The sequence below is a fragment of the Mesoplodon bidens genome (assembly GCF_964165515.1).
Source record: "Mesoplodon bidens genome assembly, chromosome: 5".
In the NCBI taxonomy this organism is placed as follows: domain Eukaryota; kingdom Metazoa; phylum Chordata; class Mammalia; order Artiodactyla; family Ziphiidae; genus Mesoplodon; species Mesoplodon bidens.
The window spans coordinates 2,755,564-2,781,254 of NC_138161.1; the positions used below are offsets into that span (position 1 = coordinate 2,755,564).

Below are 25,691 nucleotides of genomic sequence, written 5' to 3' on the forward strand. Positions count from 1 at the left end.
TAATAATCATGTGTTGCTGGTCCAACCTCATAAGCCTAAAAGCTGAAAAGGAGGAGTAAAATCATCCCTGCTTACAGCTGGTGGGTTTGTACTGTATAGACCCAAAAGAGTCCACTGTAACCAAAGTGCCACTACAAACAGTAAAGGCTTACAGTAATGTTGAAAGGGACGAAATTAATACAATGTCAGAAGTCAACATTCTAATAATGTTCAACAACTAGTTCTACCTGAAGTAATCAGGAGGCACTAAGACAATAGAGAAGTTTATTTCTTTCTGACGTAACAGATCCAGGTCGCTGGCCCCAGATGGTTATTTGGGACAATGGAGCAACCTAGGAAGCCATGCACTGAGATGCAGCCCAGCAGCTCCGCCCACCGTGGTCACCTGGGGCCCAGGCTGCCAGGAGCCCTGCCATCTTCAATGCGTGGCTTCCTGGGTTGCTCCATTGTTCCTCTCTAGCAGGTACAAAGGGGTAAAATGGCAAGTCCAGGACTAGGGATTTCCTCTAAAGCAAGAGGGGTGCAAACTCACAATCCAAGCCCTTGGTGACCAGAACGATGAGGACACAGAGCCCTGCTGTATGTCCAGGCCACCAGACAGTGTGGCCCAGTGGGCACACCTCCACGTGAACACACAAAAACAGAAGACACAGTGGAGAAGACCCTGTGTACGTTTGCAATAAAAAAGACAAAATACCTAATCACAAAATTCAGCAGAAATAAACAGGTTTATATGGGTAAACCTCAGAATATCCAGAAAGAGACAAAAGCAGAAGTAAACAAATGGGAAAACACTGTGCAGCAGGGGCAACACTGCCCCCTGCGCTCACGCCCTGGTAAAGCAGCACTGTTCTCCCCATCAAGATGTGGGGTCGGCTTCCCGGTCCCGGAACGCAGGCTGGCCACAGGGCTCACCCCTAAATAGACCGGGGTGGGTGGGCCTTGCATCATACGACTGACTCCCGAGCCTGGGCCTTCAGAGCCCTTGCAGCTTCCAGGGCACCCTCCGGGCACCAGAGGAGGAAGCTCGGGCCAGCCAGCTGGAAGGTGGGCCCACATGGAGCAGAAATGGACCCACGGCCCCAGGCAGGCTGCCGACTGACTGCAGCCTTGCAAATGACCCCAGGTGAGATGAGCAGAAAGCTGCCCTGATGAGCCCAGCCCAAAGTGATGACCCACAGCTGTGAGCTAAGAAAACAGTGGTTGTTTTCCATCACAACCTTTTGAGGTGGTTTTTTAGATAGCAATACATAAATAACACACAAGCCATTCTTTCTAAGTTAATTTATAAATGTAATTGAACTCTAATTAAAATACCAACAGGTCCCCCATCCCTCAGCCCTGGAGCTAGAAATGCTGATTCTGCGGTCCACATGGAGAAACAAACAGGAAAGAAAACCAATAAATCATGAAAAAGAACCAGGGAACAGCCTGCAAGATACGATCATGTACAACGAAGCCTCTGCTATTAAGAGTGTGGACCTGGCCTCCTGGAGTCCCTGGGCACCTAGAGCAGTAAGCCTGCAGCCGCTGGTGGGAGACTTGGAAGCCGTGTGGCCTGGGTGTTGCTGCAGGCTGAGCCGAGGGCACAGGACACGTCTCACATGACTGGCTTTCCTTTGCACTTGCCTTTAGGCAGACTTGTATTTCTACTGTATGTACAATAAGTAGGATACAGTTGGCACTTCCCTGGCAGTCCAGCGGTTAAGACTTCCCTTCCGACGCAGGGGGTGCAGGTTCGGTCGAGCTAAGATCCCACACATGCCGCACGGCCAAAAAAAAATGCAAAACAAAACAAAACATAAAACAGAAGCAATAGGAGTCGGCGGCGGAGTCGGCAGCGGCGGCAGCGAGAGTTTGGCGCGATGTCTCACACCATTTTGCTGGTACAGCCTACCAAGAGGCCAGAAGGCAGGACTTATGCTGACTATGAATCTGTGAATGAATGCATGGAAGGTGTTTGTAAAATGTATGAAGAACATCTGAAGAGAATGAATCCCAACAGCCCCTCTATCACATATGACATCAGTCAGTTATTTGACTTCATTGATGACCTGGCAGACCTCAGCTGCCTTGTTTACCGAGCTGATACCCAGACATACCAGCCTTATAACAAAGACTGGATTAAAGAGAAGATCTACGTGCTCCTTCGTCGACAGGCCCAACAGGCCGGGAAGTAGTTGAGTTTGGAAGCGTTAGGGGGATGGGGGTGGACTTGGAACACAGGTGTGTACAGTGTGCTGTAGTAGAAGTTTTGTATTATAGTAATCCTGTTTCCATTTTGGTACACTCTAGCCAGGATTGAATGTATTAGATGAAATCTGAGGATCTTGTTCAATCTGAAGCCCCCTTTGTCCCCTTCTCTCCACTCCTTTTTTTTTTACTTAAAACATTTTTATGATGATTTAGGTGGAAGTTGGTTTTTGTAAGTTAATGTTGGTTCCAGTCCTTCAGATCTGCTTTATAACATTCACTGTACTAACCCTTCTTCAAATCAGGGTGGGGGTGGTGACGCGGTTTAGTTATGTCCTCAAGACAAAGTCTTAGTGAGAAAAAAATAAATGTTCTTTAGTTATAAAAAAAAAAAAAAAAAAAACAGAAGCAATATTGTAACAAATTCAATAAAGACATTAAAAATGGTCCACATCAAAAAAAAATCTTAAAAAAAAATAGGATACAATTAACTTAAAACCATCACTGGGCTCACGAAACTCTTTTGGCATTCCGTATCTCTCAACCAAGGGGTAAGGAAGGTATCATGAAAGGATGTACCAAACGGCCCCTCCAGGCCTCCGTGACAACCGCCCCTCATGAGAGAGCTCGGCCATGGCAGCAGCGCTCCTCCTTGGGCCCTGGGAGGGGACCCCCAGCCCCAGATCTAAGCCATAAAGGTAACCCTGTCCCCAGTTGGAGCGGCTGCTCCAGGGATGGCCCAGTTCCAGGCAGTGGGGCCTTCAGGGGCTCCCAGGAAGGCGTCTGCTTTCCTAGACCAGAGACAGCACCCGCCCCCCACACCATGCTGCCCCTCTGTTCTTGGCTCTCCTTGAGTGAGTAAGGGGTGTCCACGGCAGCCACGTCAGGAGCACGAAGGGACAAGCAAGGGGAGAAAGGACCCACGCTGTGGGCGGCGGCATCGGCGAGCAGCCGGCAGCTGCCACAGCCAAGAGGCAGAGGGGACACAGGTCTCGGGTATTTCAACCACCACTTCTGTTACCTGCGGCCCAGACCCCCGCCCGCGCACCCTCACCGCTGCTGGCACCGTCACGCACACAGGTCCCACACATAACACACGACGCTCCGGCAAAGCTGGCTAAAGGGACGCCTCGTTCACGTGCGACACCAGCAGCGTGACTCCGGAAGCTCGTGCCTTTCACGTGTCATCACGAGCTGCCTCAACGACAAGTTTCCTGAAAGACCAACATTACGGCAGAGCCGATGTAGCACGTTACCTGACGGTCTCATCTGAGACTCTGGAAACCCTGTCCAACTCCGGACGGGCCAGTGACGTTGGCTGCAGAGGGGCCGTGCAGGCTGGCGGGGGAGGGCTCCGGACTCAGGACAAAGGAAACCGCCCATATTTCCAGGTCCCATGGGAGACACCTGGGGCATTGCTGCAGCGAGCGATGGCCGGACAGATAGCTGGCTGCCCCGGCTGAAGGGCACGGGCCACGCGCAGCCAGCACTGCCCTGACCGCGGGCTGCTGGAGGAGCCTGCTGGATCAAAGGGTCCCCAGGCCCCCAGGCCCCTCTCAAGGAGGCCGAAGCTCCCAGCCAGGCTAGGAGAAGGGCCTGGGGACTACAGACTGAGGACAAGGGTGGGGAAGTGCCGTCACGTCCCCAGGGGGCTTCCCACTGTAGAAACGGTGCCCCAGGCAAGAAGGGAGGGGGGGCTGGAGCAGAAGCCCAGGGACAGACGGCCACGGGCCACGGTGAGAAGGCGTGAGAGGGACCTCCGGGCCCCCCCCACCCCACCTCCCAGAGCTCCAGGATCCTCTGTCTTTCTGAGGTTGTGCTGAAGGTTTTACTGGCCCGAGCAGTGGTGAGGTTTGCAGTGCATGGTGGGAGGAACGTGAAGAGCTCCCAGGCCTGATGACTGCACAGTAGGCCTGTGACAAGCCTCTAGGCCTGAGGACACAGTGGGCACCCCTCACACAAAGGTGGCCGCCTGGCCTGTACGCACACGCGCACACATGCGCACACACGCACTCACACGTGTGCACGTGCACACATAAAACAGGCACAGCTAAGTTGCCTTGGATGTAACTTTGTGACAGTGATCTGCCCTTTATAATAAAGTTTTACTCTTAGAGAAACAGATGGGAGTTTGCTTTATAATTATTCAGTAAATTGGTTGTTAATGCACTTTTCTACATGTACAATATATTTCACAATTTAAAAAGTTACATCAAGTCCTGGTGTTCCCTTAGGAACGCAGAGAGCTTGTCACTCCCAGCCTGCAACAAGATAAAGCCAGACAAACTGCAAGTTCATGACTTTTCTTGACCCCATCAGAGATGTGAGGTCACAGGACAAGCAATTAAAAAATGTGGAGTGAGGTGGGCGGCTGCAGGGGGCGGGACTGAGCCCTGGGTTCCCGGGGACAGACCCAGGAGGAGCTGGTCACAGGAGGCCACGCAGCTGGGGACGGTGTGAGGTCCCAGAGCTGCCAGTGCGGAGGGAGTCTCCCCTCCCGCAGGCTTTTTCTCCATGACTCCCAACCAGCATGCCCGAGAGAGTCTGGGAAAAGCTTCTCCTACACAAACCCTAGAATCTAGAGGTAATTGACAGTGCTTTTTGAGAAAGCAGAACACAAATCTCAAAGGATGAACAAGGTCACTTACAAAGATAAAAAATGTTGTCACATTTGCCATTAAAGAGGCATCATGTTTCACACACTTAAGAAGATAAGAGTTTTAGAAAGGCAGGATTGGGACATTGGGATTGACATATATACACTAATATGTATAAAATAGATAACTAATAAGAACCTGCTGTATAAAAAATAAACAGGGCTTCCCTGGTGGCACAGTGCTTGAGAGTCTGCCTGCCGATGCAGGGGACACGGGTTCGTGCCCCAGTCCGGGAAGATCCCACATGTCGCGGAGTGGCTGGGCCCGTGAGCCGTGGCCGCTGAGCCTGCCCGTCCGGAGCCTGTGCTCCGCAACGGGAGAGGCCACAGTGGTGAGAGGCCCGCGTACCGCAGAATAAATAAATAAATAAATAAAGCCTGGGTCGCGGGCAACGTGGGCACATCCGGGGGTGGGGTGGGGTGGGGTGGGGTGGGGTGGGGGAGGAGACTTGAGACCACTGGACGTGACGCAATCAGAGGCCTGCAGGGCGCCCTAGAAAGAGCATGGCTGTATCTGAGGAGCAGGCCTTGCTTTTGCTCTTTTGGGGGGAACCAACCTCTTGCTGTGATCACTTTCAGATGATCCTGCTCGGGGAGGACAGGTCAGCAGCTGCGGGAGGACGGCTGCCTCCAGGGCAGACCTAGCCCCACAGTGTCCTTCCCTAAACGGCGGGCAAACCTGCAGCAAGCAGGCTGGCTGCTGTTCTGCCCTGATCTCACCCAGTGCCCAGCACTCAACAGAAACAGCACAGGAATCAACGACGAATCCTGTAGGTGAACGTACCAGCCACACATCTCCCACTGATAGCCCCGTTATGTAAGGTAACACATCTACTTCCAAAGATACGAGTTATAACAAAATTTGTTAATATTTAAAAGCACAATAGATAAAACATTTTCTGAGTTTAATGTTAATAGAGCCATGGAAGGAGTTACCAGGGAATCTGGTGACCTTTACAGATTTGTCCAGCTGTGACAGAGAGTTAATACTGAAGCCTGAGCAAGAAGACAGAGGACGACCTTTCTAGCTCTTTCTAGCGCTGGACTTTTCTCCTTTATCAATAAATACTTATGAAGCACCTGCTGTGGGCAGCCACTGTTTTTTCGTCCTAAGAGATAATGGCACAGATCACCACCTAAGTTCAGGACGCAACGCTCTACTTGACAGAAAGACCAAGTATCAAGATAGAATAATGCACTGAGCGGAAGAAAAGAGAATTAAATTCATGAAATGGCAAAGATTCGCTAGGATTAATTTCATCTACCAAATGATACCCCGTTATGGTGGCAATGATTTTGCAACATTTAAAATGTTAAATTGCTTATGAAGTTTTAATCCCTTCCAGTCAGCATAGAAACTCCAAGTCCTCTACATTTGGCGCTGCTGACGGAAGGTCCCAACACGGCTGGAGTGCTCGCCGCCCCGCCCTCTGCCCCTGCGTGAATGGCCACGCACTCTGTCCAGTACCCTTTGGAAAAAGCACCGGGAATGATCACCCTCTCTGAGCTGCCCTTTCTTCTCTCCTGCACAGCTCACTCACTCCCATTCTACGGATTTTTCTAACTTGTAACATACATAGCAGTGACGGGTCTATTGACTGAACCAAGAAATAATAATACATTCGTACTACAAATGCTTTATTTTCATATTAAATGTATTGAAATGGTTATCTCACTACCAGCAGCATCTGCTTCCTAAGTGCTTTCAGGTTGAAACTTTTATTTAGGTCAATAGCAGTGGAACACAGAAGGTTTTTTCTCAAGGATTTGATGCTTGAGCCCAATCCAAAATGTGGCCACTTTACAAATTTCACAGAATTTGGACCCTGGGACCAAGAACAGTAAAATTTAATTCCATGATTCTCCTCCTACTTTCCCCTGGACTCTCCTTCCCCACAAAAAAATGTGCTGAAATAAGTCACACTATCTGCAAGAACTTGTTAACTCAAGTTCTTTTTTACCCTCTTCTTGCTTTCTTAATCTCTGCCTACACCTTTGTAAAGAGCCCCTTTACTAATCCTCCCTTCACATATTTGTTTTCTGTCAGGACGCTGACTCACACAAAGAAGAAGACAAAAATTATGGCAACCTCATGATAGGCAAGGTTTCAGAAAATTTAACTTCCACTCATCCTTTGTGAAAAGATTATTTGAGGATGTAGTCCAGCAAAACAAGAAGGAATCTAATGAAGAGGAAGACATGGAATTTAAGAAGAAGAAGAAATAGGCAGTTCTGCAATGAAAAGAAATGCCAGGATAACAACTTTATAGATGGCCTGGAAAGAAACTCATCCAAATTAAAACAGGAAATCTTTCAAGAAGAAAATAGAATTTGTTCAACAAAGAATATAACTAAGGAGCTGGAAGTTTTGGGTATTGAAGAGGGAATATGTGTCTTTTCTCAAAAATAAAAAACAAAACAAATAAGATTTTTCAAGTAATAAAAATGCTATGCAAGGAAATTGTGACCCAAATGTAAATCAAATTAACAGGGGGGTTTAATAAGGTGCTTAAAACTTCCTCCTTCAAGCAGTAGAGACTTAAGGGCTTAGATTTCTAGTTCTTCCTTTGCAGCGTCTGCAGCAACAAATTTTTAAAAATTTTGTTGTGAATGCTGTTTCTGGACTTTTAATATTTACAATCAACCTACGAAAGAAGCATGGAGAATTTAATTATAATTACACAACAGAATATAAACATCATAAACCCAAATTATTTTACATAATGGGGGTCTAGAGATTTTTGTCTAAGTTGATCCAACAAAAAGTGGAAATTTGAGTACATTAAAGTTTTAAGGGAACAGTAAAATAACTAAAAACAATAGTATAAGTAACAAAAGTTAGTGGCAGCATTGGAGAGAAGGTGGGAGGCCTGTAAGTTGACTAAATCCCTCATGACTCAGCGTGAGGAGTGGACAGGTACCTCTGATGAGGATGGGGGTTTGGTCCATCCTACACACTGACAACCAAAAATCTAGAACAGTGCCTGGGACACGGTGGACACTCAGTAAAAATCTTTCGGGGAACTGGATAAAGTTTAAGTCAAGAGAGAGAGGCACATGCAAACTCTGTGGAATGAGCCCGAGCACTCATTCTCAGTGGCGACTCTGAAGATGAATTCTGTCAACGTGTCAGTGTCCACCCTCAGTGCCCAGGGTCCCGCCCGCCCGCCACGGTTTTCTCCACCAAAAAGGGGGAGTGTGTTGGCACTGGGGCTTAGGACTGCATTCTTGTCCCGTGTCTGTGGCCTCGGCAGGTGACATGATCCTTTTGAATTTCTGTATCTGTTTGAAGATGGGGGTGAGGCAGGCTTTACATGCAGTAGCACAGGCTGGCTCTAAGGGTTAATAAGCCTCCCTCCGTCCTTCCTTTATAAACAGCTGAGGTCTGAAACAGCCTTTGTAAGCCAAGTTTTAAAGGGCATTCAAGTTCCCAGGTCAGCAAACAAAGGTGCTATTTTCCCTACAAATTATGGATATCTGAATCATTTTGAGCGTCTGTAAAACCGCATAATTCAGCTGCTAACCCCAAGAAACGGCTTATACAAGAGGGTCTTGTTGCCACATTAGTTTGGGAAATCCTGGGTGCCCCACTCCATGCTGAAGATAACGGATACACACTCTGAGACGCTTGGCAGGGAAGAGACGGGCTGAGCAGTTACTTCCCAAACTGTGAGCTCGTGAAGCTCTTAGTGTCTCTCGTTTGCCAGTTTCACTAATTCAGACTCACTTTCCCTCCTCACTCTACATTAACGAGGTTTTAATTATTCTCTACACATTTCATTTCGAAGGGCGTGGTTGGAATCTGATTATTGGACGTGGTTATAAATAACTACCATGAAAAACAGCTACCGTTATAATTTCAAACAAGGTTTTCAGCACTAGGTTTTTTTTCTCTCCCCCCAAAACACCCTAAAACCCCAGAGCGATAAACACACTTCAACAGGGAGGGAAACTTATCAAACTTAGCAAGGCTTCCTGAGAAGAGCAGGGCTCCATCCCAGCCCCGCAGCCCAGACGAGGCGACTCTCCCCCACCTCACCCCCCGGTCAGAGGTTCCGCGTGGCACCTTCCGTGACCCCGCAGGGCTGCCAGACCAGACTCCCCCACATAAAGCCTCAAAAGGGGACCCCCTCACGGGGCAGGGCGCCTTCTCCCCCAGACCGTGCTGGCCGCGTCCAGAGCCCTTGTGAGCAACGGGCTCACACCCAGCAGCAGACAGAGCTGCTCTGGCCAGAGTCCCTGCCCACGGAGAGAACCAGAGGAGGTGGGCCTCTGTCCTGGGTGCTGGGACGTCCCGGGCAGCTGTGACTGTAGCCACCCCGGTGCCCGCCAGGGGAAGGTCCCTCCCGCTGGACTTCCCGTGCTGCTCCCAGTAGGGGGAGCCGAGATTTACATGATCTGCAGCACGGAGGCCGCCACCCTGTCCTTGAAGTGTGCACACGTCCACGAACGTGCGCCGGCCTCTCGTGGAGCAGGACGCTCCTCCCCGCACTCTCCGACTAGGAGCTGGGCTGCGTCTGTCCAGTGAGCTGCGAGCCCCCAGTCGCCCCTCCGCAGGGGACCTTCCGCCAGCACTGAGCCAGTGCCCGCCCGGAGCAGGGCGCGGGGTCACTGGGGACAACAGCCACGGAACAGGCGGCGCTGGAGTACAGCCCTGGCTGGGAGGACAGCTCTGCAGACCCAGAGAATGACAACCTCGACACCCCCTCTCAGTTCTCAGCCTCGGGGACCCGACAGGGGCCGCCAGACTCTCTGGTTGGATCATGGCTGCTTCAAGAATGTTCCTTGAACTGGGTCTCTACCCGTTTGTGGATCAAGAGACCACTGAGTGGCTGGGACAAGCGTCGGCGGAGGGAACGTGGGAGGACCAACCAGACTAGAAACCAGCCGCCCCTCCCCTGCCCCACGCCCAGCAGGAGCGCACAGACTGCCCCGTCCCTGCCTTGACTCGCCATCCACATGACGACGGGGTGACAGACACACCCGCCGCCCACACCAGGGGCCCGAGGCCGGCCCCCCGCGGAGGCTACCTGTGGGCAGTGGTGCTGCACACCTGTGCCGTGGCCCTTCACCCTCAGGAGTGTCCCGGAGTCTGTGGTAAAGTTACTGGTCACTCCTCCTATGCGGGCCACTCCTGGCCAACAACGGCTGCTACTCACCCTCAAAAGAGGCCAGAAACCCATTTAACAAGGGACACAAGTCTAATTAGGAATTAGGGCTAACTCCGCCCCACACTCATGGGTTATCTTTTGGTTCTGTGTAATCCTCATTTGTAAATTGTATTAACCCTGGGGGTGGTGCTGCAGAGCCTGGGGCCAAGGACAAGCCTGCCCGGGGGGGGGGGGCCCCCTGCCCACCCCCCACCCCCCGCCTGCCGGCCTGGCCCCTCCTCGTCATCAGAAAGAGAACCAGCATTAATCGGATCTACGGGACAGAAAGCTTCCAGATCAGAGAACTGAATTCCCAATCAGACAAGTACAAAAAGGGAGGAAACAAAAATAATCCCGGGACAGAACCTTCAAAAGAGCAGATGTCTCCTCACAGGAAGCTCTAGCTAATAAAGTCAGCCCCGCACCTGGGGTCTGGGTTTCCGCACGGCCGCCCTGCTAGCTGCCACTATCGGGTGGGTGCCGCCCTGTGTGGGCCGCTCCCTGAACTCAGCGGCATCACCATCAGCCCCCTGCACGAGGTTGTCACCTGCAGAGACAGGACATCGGTGTCTTGCTCTCCAGACGGAAACTGGGGTCCCGGAGCTCACAGGCCCCGTTTACGATCCCAGCCTCGCGAGGGGCCAGGCTGGAAAGGGGCGTCGGGAGCCCGGGCGGGTGAGGTCTCCAACTCGCCACCTCCCTGCATTCACGGCAAGAACTGGTGGGCACTCCCATCACGGCTGCGCACAGGGTCCGGGTGATTCGCTCTAAGCCAGCTCGTCATTTACGGCTACAACGAGTGGCACCCCTTTAATGGAAACTACCTGTTTTCCACTTAATTTACAGACCACTATGTACATTAGCAGCCGTGGCAGCCTCGCCTTGCGGAGACGCAGCTAGCTCTGGTGACCTGCTTCCCTTGTTTGCTGCCAGGCCCCCACCGACGGAAGGGACTTTGTCAGTGCGGAGAGCAGAGGGGGCGGAGCCGCAGCAAAAGTAGAAGCAAGCATGTTCTCCCCTGCCCGCCCCCTGCCCCCGGGACAGCCCGGCCCGGGCGCCGGCCACGCTCACCAGTAGAAGTAATAGGCCAGAGCCACGGCCAGCAGGGCGGTGCAGACCCCCGAGAACAGGCAGGCCGAGTAGCTGGCCAGCATCTTCGAATCCTTCTGAAAGTCGGTGAAAGGAGACTGGCAGCGGGGGCAGGTCAGCCTCCAGCCGAGGATGAGAAGAGGGGTTACAGCCAGGCCCACACTGCCTGGGTCTGTCGGGCCTCAGCCACCCAGACCACCTGCCCTGCAGAGAGGGGACACCACTTCTGAGTCCCGCCTTCCCAGCAGCAACCTGCCGGTCTCAGCGGCCAGTGCAGATGCAAACGGAACTTCTGGAGCCACACAGAAAATGCGGGCCTCTCCTCGGCCACGGCGGGGGCTCTGCGGGCACACGCTAATCCAGTAAGCGGCTTGCAGCCTGGAGCTGTCGTAAGCAGGTGGCGTCACGGGGCTCGGCCAGGAGACAGGTCAGCGGCCCCCCCCACCTCCCGACCCGACTGCGGATGGAGGGCACACACAAGGAACCCCGACAGTGTGACGCCCCCAACCCCGCCCGGCCTGGGGCAGGTCACGCAGTGAGCTACACGGGTGGGCCTGGCTCAGCCCCCGGGCTGGAAAGGTGACAGGCAGAGGTCCTCTATGCGGGGCTAGGTCCAGGCTCACAGGCTCCCCAGCCCCCTACCCGGACGCCAGGCCACACGCGCCGCCCAGTTCCAAGTCTGCGCGCTGGGTGCACGGCCGCTCCGGCACCGTCTCTGCAAAGAACCGTGGGGAGGAGTTGCCCCTCTTACCCTTGGGAAAAGGGTGTGGAGTGAACTGGATGAGGGAACAAGCGAACTGGGGGCTGCTGTCCTCTGATGCCTCCCCAGCCTGCAGTGTCCGAACCTGCAACGAGGGGCCAAGGTGACACGAGGTGACCCAGGGGCAGAGGTGGCCCCCGCAAAACCCATTCCCAGGGCACAGACGCGCGGGGGGTGGCAGAACGCTTTCTGAGGGTTCTTCACGCTGCACGGGGATGGAACGGCAGTCGTTACGCTGTCCACCTTTGCGGCACTCGGCACAAAACACCGTCTTCCAAACTGGCAGCTGCCCCAGCTGCTGCCTGCCTGGCCCCCTCGCAGCCCTGCGCCCTGCACGGTGGGGGCACCCACAGCTGGAGAAGCCTGCTTGGGCCCCGAGATCCACGGTGAGTCTGCGGGGTGTGAACATCCCCGAGTGACCTGAGGCAGCTGACCTGGGGCCTCTGGACAGGCTCTGTAAGGCTCCTTCTAGACGCGTAGTTCTGCCATTCCAGCCTCTGGCTCCCGGCCCAAGAAGCTACCAGGCGAGGAGGCAGTCATCACTCGTCCACTGAGCCCACGGGCGGGGCTCCAAGCACTGCCCAGCGTGGTCCCACTGGCTAAGGCTTTCCAGTCCTTAATCCCTACAGCCATGGAGGAGCTGCTGAGCTGGGAGGCCAGCTTCTCGGAAGACGCGCGGAGCCCCAGGAGAGGACATGCCTCTGCCTTCCCAATGAGTAATGACACAGCCCTCCTCCCCCAGAGCTGCCCAGTGATCTACGTCCGCAGAACAAGCCCCCAAAGTTGGGCAGACGCAGCCTTGAGACCCTGGGGCCTTGGGTGCGTCTGCTCGTGGGGCGGCAAGGAGGCTGCCCGTGAGGTTGTGACCTGTCACTGAGCGGAGGTCCCTCTCGGGTCTCCTGGGAAGGCGGCAGGCGCCCTTGACTTGATCCTTGACTGGCAGCACCTGGATTCAACCTTTCCCCTGAGGCCAGTTACCATTTGAAAAGCTATTTGTGGGGCTTCCCTGGTGGTGCAGTGGTTAAGAATCCGTCTGCCAATGCAGGGGTCACGGGTTCAAGCCCTGGTCCAGGAAGATCCCACATGGCGCGGAGCAACTAAGCCCATGCACCACAACTACTGAGGCTGTGCTCTAGAGCCCACGAGCCACAACTACTGAGCCTGTGTGCCACAACTACTGAGCCTGTGCTCTAGAGCCCGTGAGCCACAACTACAGAGCCTGTGTGCCACAACTACTGAAGCCCATGCGCCTATAGCTCGTAGTCTGCAACATGAGAAGCCACCGCAACGAGAAGCCCACACGCTGCAGCGAAGATCCAACACCTCCAAAAATAAATAAATAAATTTAGAAAAAGAAAAAGCTATTTGTGAGGGCTTCCTGAGCCCCGCTTGGCTCTGCCCTGCTCCTGAAAGGCTCTCCAGGCCTTCTCCACGCGCAGCCAGAACTAACTGCTCGTCTGAAGCGAAATCAGGCCACGGCCCACCCTGCTGCCACTGCCAGCATCCCAACGGTCACCTTCGATTCCAGGCCTTGGGGACGCTCCCAAGTCCTGTCCTGTCCCCAGCCTCCTGCTGCATTCTCAGGGCTGGAGCCAAGCTCAGAGGGCAGGCGGTGTGGGTGACCGGGGTGGGGTGGGGTCCCTGCACACCCCACGCAGACTCCTCTGAGCCCTTGTCCTCAGACCGCACCCCCAGGGGCTCCTCCGGGGGCTATGCTGTGTCTGCTTCTCCTCTGTTTTGTGCTGGACTCTGGACCCTGGGGAGCAGTGACGGGCCTGCCCTTGGCCCCGGGCCTTAGATGGTCCCTTGGGCCCAGACTCTCTGGCCACGTGTCGGGGACAGAACAGAACAGTCAGGCTGAGCCCACTGGTCCCATGCCTGACAAGTCCCGGCTTGGGGAAGGCGGCTCACTGGCAGATGCGGCGCTGGCCCTTGCTCTCCTTTGGGCTGTGGACCTTTGGGGTCTTCAGCGCGTCCTAGAAAGAGCCCCCAGGGAGAGGTGCACAGCACACACGTGCTGTCACTGGGCTCCGATCCCTGCACCCCGCCCCCGCTTCCCGGCTGAGCCTCAGTCTCCTCCACTGTAACGTGGGAGTGGCCACTCTACTATCTCAAGGTCCCCACGGAGAAAGGCCTGACATGGCAAATGCCAAAAGCGGTTAGCTCTTATGACGACATCCCCACTGTCCCCAAATCGTTTCCTTTGGAGGCAACAGATGAGCAGAGATTAAAGAAATACCCGAGGTGTCTCTCCAGGATAGAAGCAGGGGGGAAGCAAAACCTCAACCCTGGTTTTGGCTGTACTGACCACGTGGGACATGGGGACCGCAGCAGGTTTTTATGATGCCCTTTAGGTGATTTGCGTAAAACACGCCAAACCTAGAACGTTCCGTAACTTGGTTTTATTTATTTTGAATTAAAGGTTGGCATAGGAATTTTGCCAAAACCCTCCTCCTATAAGCAGTGTTTCTGCTGAACGGAGGCTCCCCATGGGGGGCCCGTCTGTGCTTGCATGGCTGTGCGTGGCTGGGACCCACGGAGGGAAGGGTCCTCTCCATCCTCTGCTGAGAGCGGCCCACAGGCCAGCGTCACTCGCTATAACTACTCGGGTTTGTTCTCCACGTCTCTTCTTTAAAGTTAAGGAGAACAAATACTACACAAGAAAATGACACAGGAATATAATGGCTCTATTTCCCTGGACCTGAAAATTATTGATTTATACAAAGTATTAAAAGACCAGGGAGAATGTTGCTAGAATTTCCTGGCGGTTTCTGCACAGCAGCAACACAAAAGGAATGCTTTAAAAACTTGGTGAAACCTTTCTTTTGACTAGATGACTCTTCTCATGACATTTCCACGTTCCCTTTCTTACACAGCTCAGCAGAACTCAAGGTGTTAACTAATTATTCCTGCGTAACTATTAGTAATCACTATGCCCATCACACGCGGGCACATATGAAGAACATGCAGTTATTATTGTGTAGCTTCAAACAGCAGTCCTCTTTGTCATCCCCGCTGACCCCCCTCATCCAGCAGGCTACCCCACACTGCCTGCCCACGGTGGCGGACACCAAGGACCACAGGCCGGCCAGCAGGGCCCGCAAGGCAGCAGGCGCGGTAGAGCCCTAACGAGAGGCAAACCCCTTCCCTGGTATCTGTAGGCCACGAGCTCCTGACCCAGAAACAAGGAGCCAGGAGTTAAGCGGAAAGTAGACCATATGCCGAGACACGTGGGTGGGAGGCCACGGGGGCCACACCAAGGTCACGCTGACGGGTACTGTACACGGATTACTCACTGAACGATCACCGTCCTGCTGCCCATACATAGAATTCTGCCCAAGGTTACCAGGATTTGAAACCAGTTTGGTCAAGGTGGCCTGTGAGCACATCGCTGCCCCCTGCCGGCCGGTCCAACCCAAGACGCCCCAGGAACGAGCGAGCTGGGCTTATCCTGTCTCCTGCAGTCCCCAGGGGCCGGGGTGTCCTGGAGTTGGTCCCCACGTCTCCACGCCTCAGATGCTTGTTAAACGGCAGTCAGTCACCCTCTGGCCCAGTTTCCCCAAAGACACTGTGTCAGTCCCGGCACCTGGCTCAGGACGATGGGACCGCGCACACGCAGACGGGCAGCGACAAGGCTCGGGTGTGGGGAGGAAAGGGCTCGGATCCTCCTCTGCTCAGTCCCAGGCGGCAGGCCTCTCGCTCCCGGAGTCTCCTGCCGAGATGCCACCAGCTGGCTGGGAGGGCCGGCTCAGCGCTTGTTTATCCAGTTAGCTGAGCACCAGAGCTGGGGGAGGACCCTCACGTTCAACCAGGGGACACGTTGCCAAAAGCACTCACTCATGACTTCCGGGCCCCTGAAGGCCTTGCTGGGCTCCCTCCCACCAAGGACACCACCCTCCCCCACCCGGCCCCCGCCCCCGCCCCTCGTTCCCATGCCCAGGGCGTCCCTCCCGCTGACCGCTTGGACACTGAGCTCCTGGTGTCTGCAGGCAGCTCGAAACTGGAAAGGGCGTGAGTTTCTCGGTTTTTCTCCACTGGTCCCGGAGGAAGCAGGCAGCTGCGGCGTCTGCAACCCAAGCACTTCCCAGAGAAGATGCTCTGACCCACGCCTGTCCACACGTCCTAGAGGAGGGCCTGTCCATGCATTCTGCTGGGACCCGGCCTGGGACGGACGGACGGGGGGAGAGAGAGGGAGAGAGAGAGAGAGAGAGAGAGAGAGAGACACACACACACACACACACACGTTTTAAATACACGAATAAATACGTAAATAACAAAGATAAACCCCACACGTGAAAAGCTCTGGGGTAAACAAGCCGGTGGTGGCAGAGGCCCCAGGAAGGAGGCCGCCGGGGCTCTCAGGGACCCACTGATACAACACCCTTCCAAACCAAACTGGGACCCTGGAGAACACAGGTTACTATGCAAACCAAACACGAGTAAACAGCCTGAGGTGTGAGCCCAGGAAAGCCAGACCAGGTCTCCAGTGCGGCGGAGCAGCTCAGAACTCCCCCAGCGCCGTCCGCGCAGCGGCAGCGACCCTGCAGCATCTGTGCGGGCCGGTCGGGTGAACTAAGGCAGAGGGGACAACCACAGTAGGTGTCCTGGGAAAACTCTGCTCCGTGGGGAGCGGGGCTAGATGAGCAACTCCCCCTGAGTCAGGGGGTCCGCCTGCAAAGCCTTCTAAGGACCAGGCTCTCTGGCCCTCGGCCACCTCGGGCGTTGAGATAATGGGGACACACTTATTTTTGTCAGGACTGGTTGGTAGACCTTCCAAAGGCACGTACAGTTCAGTGGTTGGTGATGGTGAGGAAGACGTGCACGGAGCATGGACGCACCTGCAAGAACTACCTGTTGGCCCTTAAAGGAGCAAAATGACAGCACGGTAAGCAAGCGAACTGGCATGCGGACAATTTCAGTTCATTGTGAGATAACGTTGAACAGCCCAGCATTCTGAATGGAGTTTACACACACGTGTACACCCTTCTTAGTGAAACTCACAGTTGCCAGGAACTAGTACCACCCGTTTGAAACTCATCCCAGAAAGAAAACTCCTACGGGGAAAGCAACTTTTTATTTTTTTATTTTTTTTTATTTTTTGCTTTATAACAAATTAAATCAGTTATACATATACATATGTTTCCATATCCCCTCCCTTTTGCGTCTCCCTCCCACCCTCCCTATCCCACCCCTCCAGGCGGTCACAAAGCACCGAGTTGATCTCCCTGTGCTATGCGGCTGCTTCCCACTAGCTATCTACCTTACGTTTGGTAGTGTATATATGTCCATGCCACTCTCTCACTTTGTCACAGCTTACCCTTCCCCCTCCCCATATCCTCAAGTCCATTCTCTAGTAGGTCTGTGTCTTTATTCCTGTCTTACCCCTATGTTCTTCATGACATTTTTTTTTTCTTAAATTCCATATATATGTGTCAGCATACAGTATTTGTCTTTCTCTTTCTGACTTACTTCACTCTGTATGACAGACTCTAGGTCCATCCACCTCATTACAAATAGCTCAATTTCATTTCTTTTTATGGCTGAGTAATATTCCATTGTATATATGTGCCACATCTTCTTTACCCATTCATCCGATGATGGACACTTAGGTTGTTTCCATCTCCGGGCTATTGTAAATAGGGCTGCTATGAACATTTTGGTACATGTCTCTTTTTGAATTATGGTTTTCTCAGGGTATATGCCCAGTAGTGGGATTGCTGGGTCATATGGTAGTTCTATTTGTAGTTTTTTAAGGAACCTCCATACCGTTCTCCATAGTGGCTGTACCAATTCACATTCCCACCAGCAGTGCAAGAGTGTTCCCTTTTTTCCACACCCTCTCCAGCATTTACTGTTTCTAGATTTTTTGATGATGGCCATTCTGACTGGTGTGAGATGATATCTCATTGTAGTTTTGATTTGCATTTCTCTAATGAGTAAAGATGTTGAGCATCCTTTCATGTGTTTGTTGGCAGTCTGTATATCTTCTGTGGAGAAATGTCTATTTAGGTCTTCTGCCCATTTTTGGATTGGGTTGTTTGTTTTTTTGTTATTGAGCTGCCTGAGCTGCTGATAAATTTTGGAGATTAATCCTTTGTCAGTTGCTTCATTTACAAATATTTTCTCCCATTCTGAGGGTTGTCTTTTGGTCTTGTTTATGGTTTCCTTTGCTGTGCAAAAGCTTTTAAGTTTCATTAGGTCCCATGTGTTTATTTTTGTCTTTATTTCCATTTCTCTAGGAGGTGGGTCAAAAAGGATCTTGCTGTGATTTATGTCATAGAGTGTTCTGCCTATGTTTTCCTCTAAGAGTTTGATAGTGTCTGGCCTTACATTTAGGTCTTTAATCCATTTTGAGCTTATTTTTGTGTATGGTGTTAGGGAGTGATCTAATCTCATACTTTTACATGTCCCTATCCAGTTTTCCCAGCACCACTTATTGAAGAGACTGTCCTTTCTCCACTGTACATTCCTGCCTCCTTTATCAAAGATAAGGTGACCATATGTCCGTGGGTTTATCTCTGGGCTTTCTATCCTGTTCCATTGATCTATCTTTCTGTTTTTGTGCCAGTACCATACTGTCTTGATTACTGTAGCTTTGTAGTATAGTCTGAAGTCAGGGAGCCTGATTCCTCCAGCTCCATTTTTCGTTCTCAAGATTGCTTTGGCTATTCGGGGTCTTTTGTGTTTCCATACAAATTGTGAAATTTTTTGCTCTAGTTCTGTGAAAAATGCCAGTGGTAGTTTGATAGGGATTGCATTGAATCTGTAGATTGCTTTGGGTAGTAGAGTCATTTTCACAATGCTGATTCTTCCAGTCCAAGAACATGGTATATCTCCCCATCTATTTGTATCATCTTTAATTTCTTTCATCAGTGTCTTATAATTTTCTGCATACAGGTCTTTTGTCTCCTTAGGTAGGTTTATTCCTAGATATTTTATTCTTTTTGTTGCAATGGTAAATGGGAGTGTTTCCTTGATTTCACTTTCAGATTTTTCATCATTATTATATAGGAATGCCAGAGATTTCTGTGCATTAATTTTGTATCCGGCAACTTTACCAAATTCATTGATTAGCTCTAGTAGTTTTCTGGTAGCATCTTTAGGATTCTCTGTGTATAGTATCATGTCATCTGCAAACAGTGACAGCTTTACTTCTTCTTTTCCGATTTGGATTCCTTTTATTTCCTTTTCTTCTCTGATTGCTGTGGCTAAAACTTCCAAAACTATGTTGAATAAGAGTGGTGAGAGTGGGCAACCTTGTCTTGTTTCTGATCTTAGTGGAAATGGTTTCAGTTTTTCACCATTGAAGACGATGCTGGCTGTGGGTTTGTCATATATGGCCTTTATTATGTTGAGGAAAGTTCCCTCTATGCCTACTTTCTGCAGGGTTTTTATCATAAATGGGTGTTGAATTTTGTCAAAAGCTTTCTCTGCATCTATTGAGATGATCATATGGTTTTTCTCCTTCAATTTGTTAATATGGTGTATCACGTTGATTGATTTGCGTATATTGAAGAATCCTTGCATTCCTGGAATGAACCCCACTTGATCATGGTGTATGATCCTTTTAATGTGCTGTTGGATTCTGTTTGCTACTATTTTGTTGAGGATTTTTGCATCTGTGTTCATCAGTGATATTGGCCTGTAGTTTTCTTTCTTTGTGACATCCTTGTCTGGTTTTGGTATCAAGGTGATGGTGGTGTCGTAGAATGAGTTTGGGAGTGTTCCCCCCTCTGCTATATTTTGGAAGAGTTTGAGAAGGATAGGTGTTAGCTCTTCTCTAAATGCTTGATAGAATTCACCTGTGAAGCCATCTGGTCCTGGGCTTTTGTTTGTTGGAAGATTTTTTATCACAGTTTCAATTTCAGTGCTTGTGATTGGTCTGTTCATATTTTCTATTTCTTCCTGATTCAGTCTTGGCAGGTTGTGCATTTCTAAGAATTTGTCCATTTCTTCCAGGTTGTCCATTTTATTGGCATAGAGTTGCTTGTAGTAATCTCTCATGATCTTTTGTATTTCTGCAGTGTCAGTTGTTACTTCTCCTTTTTCATTTCTAATTCTCTTGATTTGAGTCTTCTCCCTTTTTTTCTTGATGAGTCTGGCTAATGGTTTAAGGGAAAGCAATTTTTAAACAAAACGTAGTTTCAGTCATGAAATCTCTTTGAACAATTATCATGATTCTTAAAATTCATATGAATCAGCTTGCTTTGTTCCTAACCATTGCAACTAAAAATCACTATTAACATTTCTATCTAACCTCCAGCTAAGCGAGTGGCATACGGCCACCGCAGCCTGTGGGTCCCCGTTCCCAGGCAGGAGTGTACATAACCCTCACTCCGGTCCTTACAACCTCCTGGTGAAAGCTATCCCAGTGCAAGAAAACAAACACGGGAAGCTGTCAATGTCATAATGCTGCAAGCATCAAGGCTCTTCCCGCAATGCTTACAGATGTCAGGGTACAGAAACGAGCCAGGTGTCTATAACAAGGATGTGCCCAAGTGACTTAATACTTTGCATCCATTCAAATGACGTGTAGACAAAAGCCCTGAAGCAGCCTGGGGAGGGTTTGTCCAACCCTGGATGTATTCAGGGAGAGCAAGAGCGAGCACACGACAGTACCGCACAGTGTACTGCTCTTAGGGGCAGAATGCCCGCCCTGGGTGGGGGGCTGGGCAGCCTCTCGCAGGAAGAGGAGGAGGGAGCTGGGCTGGACCCCAACCTCCCACATCCCCAACAGTGGGGAGGGACTCCCCTCCCCTGTGCCCGTCCCCGTCCCCGCACTGCTCCCAGACATGGGACGCACAGCCACCAACTTGCTCTGAGCTCCAGGAAGTGGCAAAGAGAAGGACCTTCGAGGCTGCTGAGTTGAAAGGATGGAACCACGAAGCGCCCCCTCACCTGCAGACAGGCTTCATTCCTCCCTCAGGGGCAGCTGCCCCCACTGGCTGGGTGGCTATCACGCGAGCCCGCTGCATCCACAGGTGGCTCAGCGGCCCAGCCAGTGGATGGCAGCTGGATACACTGGCAGACCCGCCCGCCCCTGCCGCAAGCAGCAGGCCAGCGTGGGCCCCCCCCACCCTCCCAGCTCACTGGAGAGAGAACCTGAGTTGTAGAATTTCAGGCCACACCCCTAACACCAGCTGGAGTTCACGGTCCTGCCTGGTGATGGTGACCGCTGTCTGTAAGTAGCGCCCTGCACGCAGGTCACCGTCCCCCTGCACGCAGGTCACCGTCCCTGGGCGTCCTGGCGGCTCTGTGAGTCTGCAGCCTCATGCTTCACAGCTCTCTCGGGAGGCGGGCACTCCTAGGAGCTTCATTTACAGATGACGGAACTAAGGTTCAGAAAGGTTACGCAACTTGCCCAGAGTCACACAGCGAACACGCAGCAGAGTCAGGAGTCGGAGCCAGGCCAGCTAACTGCAAAACCAGAAGTGGGAATCGCGTCTTAAACAGCAAGGAGCAAAAACCAACCAAAACGTTCGGGAAATGCCTATTTTCCCCACATCCACTGAAAGGCAGATTTCCCCTGGATCTGAGAACATTTGAGCCTCACAGCTGCAAAGAAACCTGCTAGTCTCTGCGGGGAGCAGAGAAGACGGCGGGGTGGAAGATTAGAGAAGTAGCTTTGTTTCACTGAGGGGCGGGGGGAACTCCTTGGACCCTCCACTCAGCGGGACACGCAAGGCTGCACCTCTCAGCCTGGGGGAGAACGGCCCGCCCAGCTCTCCAGCTCCAGCGAAATGTTTCCAGTAGACAACACCCCAACTTCTGAACTCCGTTTTTTAAAAGATTTTGCAAATTAACAAGATTCTGTAAATGAGCAGGGAGGAATAAATTTGGGGCTGTAAAAATGTGAAACCATGCAGAAGTGCACAGTAAGAAGGGAAGTGTCTGCCGCGGCCCCGTCCCACCCCCAGGCCGACAGCTGTGGAGTCTGGTGTCTCTTCTTCTGACGCTTGTAGTTTTCAAATGTGGTGACTTCAGATGATCACACTTTGATACTGTAGACTCTGTAACTTGCCTTTTTCCCTCCATGCTCTGTGCTATGGACTGAATGGTTTCGTCTTCCCCCAGATTCATCGTTGAAATCCCAGTCATATCCAGTGGGCGGCATTTGAGGTGGGGTCTTTGGGAGGTGATTAGGTCATGAGGGTGGAGCCCCTTATAAAAGGGACCCCAGAGAGCTCCCTGCCCCTTCTACCATGGGAGGACCCAGTGCCAAGATGGCTGGCTGTGAACTAGGAAGTGGGTTCTCACCAGACGCTGAATCTGCCAGCACCTTGATCTTTTTTTTTTAATTATGTCTTTTTATTTATTTATTTATTTATTTATTTATTTATTTATTTATTTATGGCTGCATTGGGTCTTCATTGCTGCACGCTGGCTTTCTCTAGTTGCGGCGAGCGGAGGCTACTCTTCGTTGCGGGGTGCGGGCTTCTCACTGCAGTGGTTTCTCTTGTTGCGAAGCATGGGCTCTAGGCGCGCGGGCTTCAGTAGTTGTGGCTCGTGAGCTCAGTGGTTGTGGCTTACGGGCTCTAGAGAGCACGCTCAGTAGCTGTGGCATGTGGGATCTTTCTGGACCAGGGATCGAAACTGTGTCCCCCTGCACGAGCAGGCGGATTCTTAACCATTGCGCCACCAGGGAAGTCCCAGCACCTTGACCTTGAACTTCCAGCATCTAGAACTGTGAGAAGTAAAGGTCTGTTCTCATCAGCCCCCAGTCTATGGGAGTCTGTGATAGCAGCCTGAGTGGACTAAGCACTATAGCAGGAGAGTCTTTCGGGTCAGTACAAACCTCTCCTCTTCTGCCAAAGTAGTGGAGACCACGGAGAGCACTGCCTGGGTTCGAACCCTGGCCTCGCCACCAACGAGCTGTGTGACCCTGAGGAAGTTACGCACCTCTCTGAGCCTCCATTTCCTCATCTGTACAGTGGGGAAGACAAGGTGAAATGAGCGAATTGTGCAAAGTACCTGGATGAGGGACCGGTCCAGGGCCCAGTAGTGTTAGCATCAGCATCACCGATTTCATTCTTGTAAAGTCAGCTGCAGAGTATTTCATCGTATGGATGCATTAATGGCCGAAGAAATGGCCATTCAGCCGGCGGAAGCAGGAGTGCCAGCCGATCGGCCCCCCTCCTCTCTCAGCAGACTCAGCGTCCGGCGCAGGCAAAGCAGGCTGGCCAAGGGAGGCACCGTGAGCCCCACGTGTAATTTAAGTGTTCTAGTTCCACGTTTAAAAAGTGAAAGGTGAGGGCGTCCCTGGTGGCGCAGTGGTTGAGAATCCGCCTGCCGATGCAGGGGACACGGGTTCGTGCCCCGGTCTGGGAAGATCCCACATGCCGCGGAGCGGCTGGGCCCGTGAGCCATGGCCGCTGAGCCTGCGCGTCCGGAGCCTGTGCTCCACAGCGGGAGAGGCCACAACAGTGAGAGGCCCGCGTACCGCAAAAAAAAAAAAAAAAAAAAAAAGTGAAAGGTGAAATTCACTTTAATGATGTATTTTTATTTAACCCAATATAGCCAAGATATCATCATTTTAACATGCAGTCAATATTAAAAAGGCAATAATGAGATGTATATCACCCCTTGGTCTGGGTCTTTGAAGTCCGTGTATGTTTTTAATTCTCACGGCCCCTCAGCTTTCGAGGGCTCAGCACCTGCGTGTGGGCCGCGGGGTCTCACGTTGGACCGTCAGGCTCTGTCGCTCCTGTTACTCACATGACATTTGTGGCAGAAGAAAGCTCTTGACCACCCTGACCAGGGAGACACTACAGACCCAGAAACCAATCTGCTGTGACCGCCTGACGGACTCCAGCATCGAGTGTGAAGCACTGGGGTCGGGCACACGACGTATCAGAACAAGAACTCTAATGTCCCCGGTCCTTGCCCGTCTCCTGAAGCTCAGGCTTAGGACAGACAAACTGCGGTACCTTCCATGCGTTGGAAAGGAGCAAATTTTCAAATTTCGAGGCCAGCCAAGGTGGGGAGGGGTCCCTGGATAAACAACTAACCCAACCCCACTCTTCTGCAGCCAGGGCTTAGGAAGAGGGGAGCCCACAGAGAGTGCAGACTTGGAGACCGCGGGCCTGAGATGCACGGCCCTGAACTCCCATCCTCTCTCCCCACCACAGGGAAGGAGGAAGGCTCTGCTGGGGAGCAGCTCACCAGCCCCGCCCTTACCTGTGGGCCCCGCCCTTACCTGTGGGCTCTGGGCGCCAGCCTGCAGGACCGTGCCTCGGTGCCTCCGGAGCACGGTATGCACCGGAGTCCCACGAGGTGGCTTTTATCCTGCCCTCAGCCCCGCCCAGTTGGCCAGGAAGGAGCTGCAAGGAGGCTGGGAGGGAGGATCCTGCTTCCTGCCTGGGTCCAGGGAGGGGCGCTTTTCACCAGTGACCCAAACTCTGTGCCCTACGAGCCAGGAAGGTAGGAGCGGCCAGGAGCGCGGCCTGGGGCAGCCGCTGCAGGGCCCAGGACAGAGGGAGCTGCTGCCCACGGCCAGCTGGACCCGCCCCCGAGGAGGCGGGGGGCCATCCGGGAAGAGACCGTGGCTGTCGTCTCCTCCTTCTTCTTTTCGGAGACTGAAAGCTGGGGCCTGACCAGCCCCCCACACTGAAAGAACAAGTACAGGTCAGCAGCCTAGAGCCGCCAAGGCATGGACAGCAGTGAGAAGGGGGGACAGAGAAACGGGGAAAGGCCAACCGCTTTCCACCAAATTCAGGCCAAAGGTCAAGGATACTCACAGCTCCTGGAAAACGGCTACCCTGCGAAGTGGCGGAAGACACTGGACAGACGTCCTGCCAGGCGGGCCCAGCGCGGAGCACCAGCAGAAGCAGCGTCTCCCGGCGGCACTTGGCTCCGCCCAGGCGTGGCCACACCGCACGTGGGGTGGGGGCCGACGCTCCACACACCTGCTCCCCGCCCTCGGCCAAGGCACCCCTCCCGCCCATGTGTGCACCACGCACGCACCCCACCCCGCAAGCCGGGCTGCCCTCCGGCCCCTCTCCCGACCTTCACGCGTGCCCCTCGCCGTCTGCAGCGAGCCGGGGCCCCCGCTGTCCGGTGAGACCATGACGGTGCCGGGCCTCTGCCGGGGGCCCCACTGAACCGAGAGCAAACCCCCAGCCTAGCTGCTGGGCCCGCTGTCCGTACTCCACTGCTCCCCACCCGCTGTGCTGTGTCCGTCCTGCCGTCCCTCAGCCCGTCTGTCCCCGCTCCAGCGCGCTCCTGCTGGGGCCCTTTACCTCCTGCCCCTCCCCCCAGGAGGGGCTGTCTGTTCCCCCGCAGCGTCCACCCCACCGTCACTCTGACACACCCCCAGCTAGGTTCCTTGCAGCACCTGTCACCCGGCATTTTGGTGTCTGTCTGTCTGCACCACCTCGGTGCCACCGCCCACTGGAACGTCGCCCTGGGAACCGAGAAGGGCCCTATAAATCGACGGAGAACAGATGGCCCGAAGGTGGGGCTTCGCGCGCATCTCATGTCGATCCGTGCTGCCTCCCCGGGGCCCGGGGCCTCCACAGGCAGCGAGGCCTGCAGGCGTTCGCCCACCCCGACCCCAAGCGGCACGTGGCCCGTGGCCTCCACTACGGTTAGCGATTGCTGGACGCGATCTGTGATGGACGCGCTGCAGGCTTGGCGCTGCGCCTCCCTCCCCCACCTGGGCACCTGACCTCCTGCAGGGGTGGCCCGCCTAGGGGCCTGGGCAGGTGCACAGTCATGGTGACCAGGTCCTATCCTCACTGACAAACCACAGTGGACACCAAGGCCTCCAAACCCAAAGAGCAACAGACCCTCCCAGCCGTCCCGGAAACCCCAGATCAGAGTCTGTCTTTACTGCAAAGCATTA

The 25,691-nt window shown here is 53.0% G+C and overlaps 2 protein-coding genes across 4 annotated transcripts in view; one reads left to right on the forward strand and one right to left on the reverse strand.

The window, feature by feature from the left end:
* The window catches only part of AGPAT3 (1-acylglycerol-3-phosphate O-acyltransferase 3), a 91,252-nt gene that overhangs the window by 30,876 nt on the left and 34,685 nt on the right, over positions 1-25,691 (reverse strand). The window lies entirely within an intron of this gene.
* LOC308617481 (enhancer of rudimentary homolog) lies at positions 1,824-2,383 on the forward strand. Its single transcript, XM_081234695.1, has one exon. The coding sequence runs from the start codon at positions 1,866-1,868 to the stop codon at positions 2,178-2,180; it is 315 nt and encodes a 104-aa protein (XP_081090821.1). The 5' UTR covers positions 1,824-1,865; the 3' UTR covers positions 2,181-2,383.

Excerpts from the sequence above, each read along its gene's own strand:
- LOC308617481 (XM_081234695.1), top strand. The coding sequence starts at position 1,866 with ATGTCTCACACCATTTTGCTGGTACAGCCTACCAAGAGGCCAGAAGGC.